The sequence below is a fragment of the Sander vitreus genome, chromosome 12, assembly GCF_031162955.1.
Source record: "Sander vitreus isolate 19-12246 chromosome 12, sanVit1, whole genome shotgun sequence".
Taxonomy (NCBI): Eukaryota; Metazoa; Chordata; class Actinopteri; order Perciformes; family Percidae; genus Sander; species Sander vitreus.
Genome location: NC_135866.1, coordinates 26688187 through 26698803, shown reverse-complemented (window position 1 = coordinate 26698803; position 10617 = coordinate 26688187). Strand labels below are relative to the sequence as shown.

The window sequence follows — 10617 nt, the reverse complement described above, 5'->3', positions numbered from 1 at the left end:
GTAGTGACACAATGACGGGCGATGAAGGTGACTTGCTCTAATCATTTGGATCAGCTTCAGTCCCTCTTCCTTCATGAGCCTCTGCCTCCAGGAATCCAGGTCTTCAGGAGCGGGCTCTTTGGGTTTGATTGGCAGGGCGGGGACCCGTCTGACAGGGGAGGGAGGGCGGAGCTTCGCAGGCAGGGGTGCAGGCTCTGGACGAGCCAGGTCACACATCTCACACACTGTAGCTGGAGAGTAGTTCAGATACGTACAGAACTGACACACCCACTGGGCAGAGAGATATAGAGGGGCAGAGAGAGAGAGAGAGAGAGAGAGAGAGAGAGTAATTAAACCTACGTTGTGTCATTTTTTGAGTTGATTCTTAGCAAAAACCCCTTTGTTCTTTCACAAATATGTACTCATTCATGTGTAATTACTTCTACCAACTAATCAAAGTATTCTCGTAAGCGTAGAATCTGACATTCAGAATGCATATGACCGACTTGCTCGAATGACGGCAGCCATGTAGCGCCTCCATCTTAAAAATACATTAGCAAAAGAGGGACATAACTCATTATGTCGCATTTCGTCCTCTTACGCCTATTGGCACCATGACGAATGCAAGGGCGAGATTACTCCCAGGGAAGCGAAAAAGAGAATTAAAACGACAACGCTAGAACAGCTGCATGTAAACGATGGAGAGAGCTAATACTTTTGGGTTCAGCCAGCGTAGGAGGAAGGGCTAGAAAGTAATATTCAGTTGGTTGTCATATACAATTTCACCGCTAGATGAGAGACACACAACGTAGCTTTAAGTATACAAAAGCCAAAACATTATCTGCAAATGTTTTTTGTGTTAAGTGCACACCCTAAGCTATAATCAATCTTAGTCACAGATAAAGTCACCTAAATGATAATCCTGCTGACAGACGAACAAACCGACAGACAGACAAACCAAATAGGCTTGGGCAATTGCTTGTATTTTCAACGTAACGTCTAATCGTGGTTACTCGAGATCGCTAATAGGCGATCTGAGCGCCAGGCCGGCTTCATTAAACACGTAATTGGGCACAACGTATTATGCATATGTGGAGCGGCTTCTACTTTAATCAATGAAACTGGATACAATAGCTTGGCTGTCCTGCCTCCTGCTTGGCTGACGTGCTGCGGTGAGCGTATTGCGTCATTTCCGGTTGACGATGCTTATGTAGTTATAGTTATATACAGTTATGATTAACCCTCTGAGGTGTAAGGGCATTTTCACATATCTTCTTAAAGTGCTCATTTTATACTTTTTGGCTTTTTCCCTTTCCTTTATTGTGTTATATATCTTTTTTGTGCATGTTATAGGTTTACAAAGTGAAAAAGCCCAAAGTCCACCCCAAAGGGACTTACCATCTCCAACAGAAAACACTGTTCACAAACTGCTCCAAACATCTCTATTGTAGTCCAGCCTTTACTTCAGAGACAAATGTGCATCACTTTGTGACACACGTTATAATGCTCGCCTAGCTGCTAGCATGGCACGCCCTCATACTCTGCTTCTGACTGGCTAGTAGTCCTTACCTAGCTACTGTCAGGGCACGCCCTCATACTCTGCTTCTGACTGGCTAGTAGTCCTTACCTAGCTACTGTCAGGGCACGCCCTCATACTCTGCTTCTGACTGGCTAGTAGTCCTTACCTAGGTACTGTCAGGGCACGCCCTCATACTCTGCTTCTGACTGGCTAGTAGTCCTTACCTAGGTACTGTCAGGGCACGCCCTCATACTCTGCTTCTGACTGGCTAGTAGTCCTTAGCTAGGTACTGCGCATGTGCGACTCCCAACAAAGATGGAACAGAAGTGAGATGTCTCACTCTGTAGCTAAAACAGAGAGCTCAACACACAGGGTGAAAAGAGGAGCTGCAGCAATGTGCAGTACAACAAAAATATGGTTCTTTTTGAAAATTAAACCATGTAAACCTATTCTGATATAACCTCTAAATACAATTGAGTTAGTTATTCAGTTATGAACCTGAAAATGAGCATAATATGAGCACTTTAAATTTACCTTTTTAGGGTATTTGCATATAACTTATCCCCATGTGTTCCATATCAAAATGTTCAGAACAATCTCAGCTTTCCATACAGTGACGCCCACATTTTTTTCTAAAGCAATGTGTAAAGGGATAATTTGGGGCTAAAGCTGAAACGTTCACGTTGGCTTTTTGAAATTCCTCAAATCTCTTTTGAAAACAAAGCTTAACTTATGATGTGTTGTTGCTTGAAATGAATCTACCAAAGTCTTAGGTCATATATGATTGAAATAGTAAATAAATGTCTGAAATGAAATTCTGTAATATCGCTTTTTGAGTGTTCTCAGAGGGTTAAATAGTTGTTTGCTGCTATGTTCTGAATGTTGAGTACAGCACCTTTACGTGATAGTTAATCTAAAATGAGCAAAAAAGTGAAGAACATAATCAACTGATGGAGGTCTGGGGACCTTCGTCCTTCAAGGAACCTTTTGAAGAAGCTGGTCAGCAGAAGGCTTGAATCAGGGATCGATGCGTTTATCCTATAGCAGCCATGAACACAGATCGGGTGAAGGGAGGATTCATTTTCTGAGCTGTTGCTGCAGAGAACAGTATCACTCTCGCTCTAACTCCCTCTGAAGGCTTTGTGAGAGATTGATTTAAAAAGGACTTGTTCTCAGAAAGAGAGCTTTTCTGATACATTACCACTGATACTGTGTTTCAGTTTCCTTTAAAACTAGCAGATTTTATTAGTGTATTGTTTCGAATATCCGTCTCACACATGGAGAAAAGGTAGTTCAGATATGCTGTGATGTTAAAGTAATTATTCCTTTAAAAATTAGAAGTTGCAGATCTTTTGTGCTCCAGCCTTTGTTATCAATCTGCTGCTTTGTTTGAAAGTTGACGACTATGACCACAATTGATGTGGAAATATAAGAGTTTGATGGTGTTGGTGCCAGCGACCGATACGCTCGCTCAATACCGAGGTCCTCATCTTCTTCAAGCTCGAGTGCCGTTGTCAGTAGTTTTGCTGTAAAGTCAAGGATGTTCACCTTTCCTTCAGATCCCTCCTTAACTTCACTTCATACTTCACTTATACCGTCTGCATCAACCCCTGGTTGTGCCGCTAGCTGCCCTCACATTTTCTTACGCTTATGCTTGCAGTGAGTGAGAAATTCAGAACGCAGCCACCACATGCTAACACTATGGACTATGGACGCCTTACTTGTCTGGGGCTGGAATACACAGAAATGAAATGATAAATACAAAACAGATGTGAGTATAATCACATTGATAAATAGAATAAAAATTAAAAAAAAAGTCAGGTAGCGCTCTTTGCAGCTATGTGTGGCGGTATATAAAAAAATATTAATGAATAAATAATAACAACACACACCCACCCACACCCACCCACCCACACCCACCCACACCATCTGCATTTCAAAACATGCCTTGAGATTTCTCAAATTTCCATTCACAGTATAATGAATGTTTAGATGTAGATGTATTTCTTAGTAGGATAACCCAGAGGATGTGATTATTATGTGACACACCTGGCTGTCGGGGTCACCGGGCATGCCCAGCACTGGTGCCGGTGGTCTGGGGGGGGTGATGGGTGGGTGTGACGGGGTCACTGGAGGTCGTGTAGCCAAACGAGGTCTTTCACACACTTCACACAGAATACTGCTGGCTGCATTCACCATGGTACAGCTCTTACACTGCCAGTCTAAGAAAACACATTAACACACACACACACACACACACACACACACACACACACACACACAAATGTCAGCTAATTCAAGTCACATTATTATCAGTAACAATCATGTCCTCAACTTAATGTAAATGTACCATTCCAAAGGTACCATGGCTGTGGGGACCATTTCTTGCTTTCCTAAGAAGTAAATAAGCTTAGACCATTGTCAATGAAAAGGGTTAAAGAGACTAAAGATCAAAGTGTAAATTTAGGGCAGTCAAAACTGAGCAGAACTTGCTGGTAATGATGGGGGTAACTTCTAAATCACATGAGGTCCCCTGGTAATGTTAGTCCGGTTGAAGTTTCACATACATACTGATGGCTGAGGCTGTTCTTGGGCCTAAAATAAAAAAGGTACGGTAACACTTTACTTGAAGGTATCTACGTAAGAGTGACATGACACTGTCATGAACACATGACACAGTCATGACACATGAACCCTAACTCTAACCCTAACCATAACTTGTCATGACAAAAACCGAATGACACTTACTAAAAGAAGCGTTATGTCATAAACAGACTTGTTTATAATCATTATGACACGTTCATGACAGTGTCATGTCACTCTTATGTAGATACCTTCAAGTAAAGTGTAACCAAAGGTACCAATACACATTAAATATTATAATCAAGTATTACTTTCACAATTTAAATTACAAACATTGAAATCATCACGATATACTGACTACAATCAGTCCTTCCAGAAAAATGCGGAAAAAGTTTAAAACGTTTTTTTGTGATCGTTGCGGGCAAAACTCCTTGATTTTCTTAAAAAATGCGATGGAATATGCGGGATATTTATGCAATTTTATGCGATGAAATTGCGGGAACTTGCAAAAAACTGCGGTTTCATCACGGCTTCATCGCGGGGTTTGCAGCTTTTCGATGACGTTCACGTCGCGTAATTACGTCACTTCATAACGTTCCCATGGCAACAGGGGAAAATGGCTGCTCGTGTGAAGTAAAAGCAACATTTTTCAACTTTCTGCTAAGATATATGTGACTTTTTTGCAACGAAAATGCGGGGATTATGAAATCATGCAAGCCCCGCATATTTTGCACAGAAATCGGCAATTTATGCAGCGAAAGTGCGGCGTATTTGAAAAAATGCGCCCCCCGCATAAATATGCAGACTTTGGCTGATTATGCATTGAATTATGTGATCGCATAATCGCGTTTTTCTGGAGGGACTGTACAATGCATACTTCAATTAATACATAATTATTTCAAGTCGACAAGCCTAACAACTTTCTCCAAAAGGACAGGAGTAATAAGTGAAGGGTAGCTGCCGTAGACGTATTTGCTTTTATCTCAGTTTCTATGTCACAGAGGAAACTAGAAAGTAGTAGAATGAAGGAGGTGTGATTAGATACTGGACTGATTGGGATACTGGGGCTGAGGGATGCACCAAGAGACAACTGACCAGTGACGGTGGCAGGCTGAGATTCGTCTACTTTAGAGCTGATCAATTCCAGGCGAGGGCGCTCGCACTCCTCACACAGCACTTCCTGGACGGAGTTGACTTTAGAGCAGTGGAGGCAACACCAGGCGGAAGACCTGAAACACGGGAAGAGGGACTGTAACCCCCCAATTTCCACCAACTGCGGAACGTCTGCGTTTCCCCCCGGAACGGCGACAGAGTCATTAGGTTTCCATTAAAGTCAACGTGTGTATTTCCACTGACTGCAGAACGGCTGCGTTCCGACTCCGTCCCAGCTCCGGTGATCCGCAGCCCTCGGGAGCAGATACGCAGAGCTTCTATTTTTGACGGACGCCGGAGAGCTCCACAGCAATTCAGCACACGGCAGATTGTGCGGGACAGGAAGTCGAGCACAGAAACAAAATTAAACATCCGGTTAATTTTCAAAATAAAATACACAGTGCTCACGGCGGATCATATTTCCCTGCACTACACCTTGAAAACACAGCACAGAGTTGTTTCCCCTCTACTCCTCTGGATGGAAACAAACGGTTGTTGGTTTTTGGGTTCTATTCTACGTGAATTCGTGGATCCTCGTGACTACAGCTGTCAGTCTTTGCCGTAGCCGTTCCACAACAAATCCGGACCCGGTGGGTATTGAAGGACGGCGGAGCACGGAGCCGACACGCAGCGGAGCCGATCTGCAGCCGTACCGCAGTTGGTGGAAATGAGGGGTTACACTGCTGCATCAATTTGTAACGACTGAATATACTGTACATTTTCACACACTTAGCATAGTCATACTAGCACTTGGTTCTAACACTTTGACATCTACCATGTCTAAACTGTCACTACAGTTTGCTGTGATCAGCTTTCACTTTGACCATAGCCCGGACTGTTTGTCAACTACAGAAGTTGATTGGTTGAACTTGTTTAGGGCAAAAAAAAAAAAAAAAAAAAAAAAATGAAAAAGGAAGGACAATGATATAACATAATGATACATCTATTTAATCAACAGGGAAACAACAACAATAGATCTGCACCTAACCACAAATAGCGGAAAAGGGCAGCTGAGCAGCAAAGAAAGTGACTCCCTAAGTCAGCGATGACTTGAGGACTAAATTTCTGGAGTAAACTGTTATTTGATATTGGACAAGTAGTCCTGGCTATGGGCCAGTGGGATCAGAGTATTGCCATTTCATATTGCCTGACCCTTGACTGTTCCTGTTTTTGGAGGATGATGATGATGATGAGGATGATGAGACAGCTGTTCGACGGTGGTTGGCCCTCTCAGGGTAGGAGTGGTACAGTCTGTCACATTCTGAGCAGAGCCCCAGGAGGCAGGTGAGGCAGTGGGCAGAGATACGGAATATTCCACAGATAATGCAGTTCTCTGGAACACAGATAACAATTTACTGTACCAACTATGGTTACATTATTTTCTACTATAATCTGTGCCAATTCACAATTATATTATCACAACATCAACAACCCACCCTCTTGCTGTGAGGCAACAGTGCTAACCACTGCAGCACCGTGCCCTTAAGGCTGATTTATAGTAGTATGTAGTCTCCACGCTGACCCTACGCCATAGCCCACATAAGCAGCCTACACGGTTGTGAGGATTTAAACTTGTGCGCTGGTGTGTCTGCGTAGTTCTAGGATATATCTTTAAGAGAATAGCAGGGCCGGTATGTGTGTATGCGTGGGGAGTGTGTAGTGTGCTGCAGTATAGCGAGTAAGAGAGTGACGGGGGGGGGATTAGCCTCGGAGCGAGTGCCGACTCTATAAGAAGAAACAAAGTGTCAGAGAAACAAAGTGTCTCCCCTGTGCTGTCTGACCAAGGTCGAAGCGCTGTAGCAGGAAAACCTAACCCTTCTCCTTGATTTCATGTTGTTCACAGAGAGTCCAGCTAAGCCGACCAATCATAGTCGTTGTGGTCTGCGTCGCCGTGACATGTTACATTTCTGGGGAGGTGCATGTCAGGCTACGGCCTAGGGTCCATATCTATGCGTACCTACGTACTTACAGCGTAGATTAAACGCAGAACCATGAATCAAGCTTAAGTAGGGAGTTGCTATTAACACTGGGGAAGTGATACAACATCAATCAATCAATTCTTATAAAAAATAACTAATAATAAGCAAAAATCACTTGATTTGAAAGGGGGAAGTGTGAGTGAGTGTGAGTGTGAGTGTGTGTGTGTGTGTGTGTGTGTGTGTGTGCATGCATGTACTTGCATACAGTCTGTCAATAGATGGACACACGCTGTAAACACGCACAGATAAACGCATAGCTAACCAAGTAGTCAAAGCATTAAAATAGTGCTTTCTCTCCTCACCTGGGTGTTTTTTTGAAGAAGTGGGAAAGACCTGAATGGACCTGAGACTTTGGTGGTTGGAGGACAGGGACTGGCCATGACTGTTCTCCCTGGAGGAGTGATGGTGGAGGGGGAAGGCTAGAGACTTGGTCTGACCGCCTGAACGGCATGAAGTGGAGGAGAAGTGGCAGACCACAGTGTCAGTGTTGAGACCCACATCCTGAGAGGAGAGCAGAGTGGGCAAAAGCTGACTGTGAAGAATTGGCACTACATCACCACGTCATCATAAACGTCATTCAAAATAAGACATGGTTCTATTCAGTGTAATGCCATACTAATACCAGAAACACTGGCTTTATCAGACAAAGCTCTCCTCGCCAGCCCACTGTGTAAGTATTTTACGAAGGTATAACCTTTTTAAGTATAGAATTCCCTTTGTCCCTTCACTGCAGGTCAACAGGAAACACTGTCCAGGAAAACATTGAGAGGCAATTTTATACTAAGAAGACTACTTACTTTGGAAGATTTGGAACTTTTCAACACATTTTTGCACAAATCGAGGACTTACATTGGAATCACGTTATGAAGGGATATTTGAATGGCCAGTATGAACAGGACAAAAGCTTACAATGTTCATATAGATACCTGACAATTATTTTAAGACTACTTATAATTGTGAACCTATCCTTTAAAACGACAGATACGATGGACTCTACCTTGTGTCTTAGCGTAGGAAGGATTCTCTCATAGAACTCAGGGTGGGGATGAGCATCCTGTGATCAAATTGAATAAGTTATTATTAAAGCTTTTTATTTCAAGGCAAGCAAAAAATACAATGCACTCCGCATACACGTATAAGGATACCAGACCAGTGCCTCGGAATAAAGCAGCTTAACGATTATACAATCACCATTAAAGCATTAAAACTTTCTTCTACAATGATTACAACAATAAACACACACACACACACACACACACACACACACACACACACACACCTTAATAAGTGTTTCTAGTTCCATCCTCAGACTCATCACTTCGAGTGTTACTGCAGCAACTCGGCCCACATCAGGATCTGTGACATCGTCGGGGAAACTGAGCCCATCTGGCTGCTGATTGGAGTAACCATAGAGACAGAGCACTGCTCGTCCTCCCTGGGAGCGAAAAGAACAAACGGGATGTAACGTGACCACGCCACTTTTTTTTTTGTTTACTTTCCCGAACAGTTGAGTATTAAGTTAAACCCTCCCAGGTCCTTCATGTAGAAGTCCTGTCAGTCAGCACGGGAAATCGTTCCTTGGGATCGAGAGTAAAAAAGGACTGAGAATTGAGAGAAAATTGTAGCATTTTGGACAAGAAAAAACACAGATTTGGGACAAGATCAGGACAGGGTCAGGATAAGAAGGGGACAGGTGAAGGACAGGTTTGGAACAAGTTTCTGAGCAGTTTTGGGAAAGGTTTGGGACAGGATCAGGACAAGTTCAGGGCCTGTTCAGGCTGTTCACCATCTGAACAATGACTACTCTGTGCCAAATGGAGGAGTGAGTGAGAACAATGAATATGCTCATATCTCTACTAACTACTTTCTGTACTATATTTGTAATACCGTCTGTCTACAATATTGTAGACAAATACAGACAATTAGTAGACCGACTGACAATACATGCCATCAGATATGTCATGAAGGCTTGCACGTAAACATCTACTCAGTTGTCGGTTCTTTGTATTCACTTTAATTTGTTGTAAGTTCTTTTGATCCCTAGTACTTTTATAGAGCACTAATACTCTACTATAATGTGGTTTTTTTGTTACCTGAATAGCATCAACGGTGGCCCTGAACACTGGGTTGTTGTGTTTCACAGTTCTCCAGTACTTTGGCCTGTTGGGGTTTGTCAAATTACAGCCATACTTTTCTAGGATGTTCAACGCCGTAGACAAACGCTGGAGAGATGCAAGGGTCTGAAGAAGAAACACAGAGAACAGAACATTTGGCCCACAAGCCACAGGATGGATGTCTTATAGGTATTTCCAGGCGGGGATATTGTATGTGCACTTGTTCTCTCTCACCTCCTTCCTGTTGCTGCCAAAGCTGTTTGCTATGACCATGGTCTCGGCGGCGATGTGGCAGTATTTGGAGCAGGGTGGTAAGGGTAGATTTGCCATAGCCATGACCCCAACCCGCACCTCCACCACCTTGCCACCAGAGTACAGACACACTTCAGCCAGACTCCGCACCTCCTGCAGCTGCTCCGACAGAGATGGCATTCTACACACACACACAGACACACAAACACACGCTATAAATAGGGCTGCACAATTAATCACAGTTTTATCGAAATCACAATATGGACTAGTGCAATATCCAAATCCCAGGTGGGGGTGCAATATTTGTGAAAGGCAAAATATGTGTCAACCCATTCTGAATGAAGTATTGTGGTGCTGCAGATGTCCTACAGACTAAAGAAAAAAACCTTTGTTTGGTACAGATCCTCGCACAAATCACACTATAATCATTTCATTTTTTTATTTTAATATTTTTCAATGAAAATAAGAATATTGATATAAAAATGATGATTCCCTCCAATAGCGTGAATCATACCGCAATTGCAATATCAGTCAAAAATAATGGCAATTAGAGATTTTCCTCATATCGTGCAGCCCTAGATAAAAACCATACGGACGCATCTACAGTAAGTCACATACATTTATAAAATATTCGGTTATCTAGATGTCAGAGTAATGAGAACGCCCCAGAGTTTGGTCTTCCTCTCTCTAACTTCCGTTTCTGGATAGAGATAGAGAGCGACTTACATCTTATTTCCAGCATCAAAGCATTCAGTATGTTTTCTTTATCCTTCCTAAATAAATCACTTCCAAAGAGGACATTTTCACTTGTCATAGCAGGAAAGGCACAGGTTTAAAGCAACAACAAATGCTGCTGGGGCAGTCATGGCTGTGGGGGTAGTGGTGGCCTAAAGGTTAGAGAAGAGAGGTCGCCGGTTCAATCCCCAGACAGGCAGGATAAAATCTGGGTGGGGAAAGTGAAAAAACAGCGCTTGTCCCTCCCTCATTACCACCACTGTGGTGCCGTTGAGCAAGGCCCTTAACCCCAACCGCTCCAGTG

General features: G+C 43.1%; 1 protein-coding gene across 1 annotated transcript in view; it reads right to left on the bottom strand.

The window, feature by feature from the left end:
- The window catches only part of rnf31 (ring finger protein 31), a 23613-nt gene extending 13855 nt beyond the window's left edge, over positions 1–9758 (bottom strand). The window contains exons 1-9 of the mRNA XM_078263984.1: positions 9561–9758; positions 9306–9452; positions 8492–8647; positions 8210–8266; positions 7515–7713; positions 6386–6566; positions 5177–5310; positions 3548–3720; positions 37–270 (exon numbers count right to left, since the gene is read on the bottom strand). Coding sequence (XP_078120110.1) covers positions 37–270; positions 3548–3720; positions 5177–5310; positions 6386–6566; positions 7515–7713; positions 8210–8266; positions 8492–8647; positions 9306–9452; positions 9561–9758 — 1479 coding nt within the window. The remainder of the gene's footprint in view (positions 1–36; positions 271–3547; positions 3721–5176; positions 5311–6385; positions 6567–7514; positions 7714–8209; positions 8267–8491; positions 8648–9305; positions 9453–9560) is intronic.
- Positions 9759–10617: the final 859 nt, after the last annotated feature.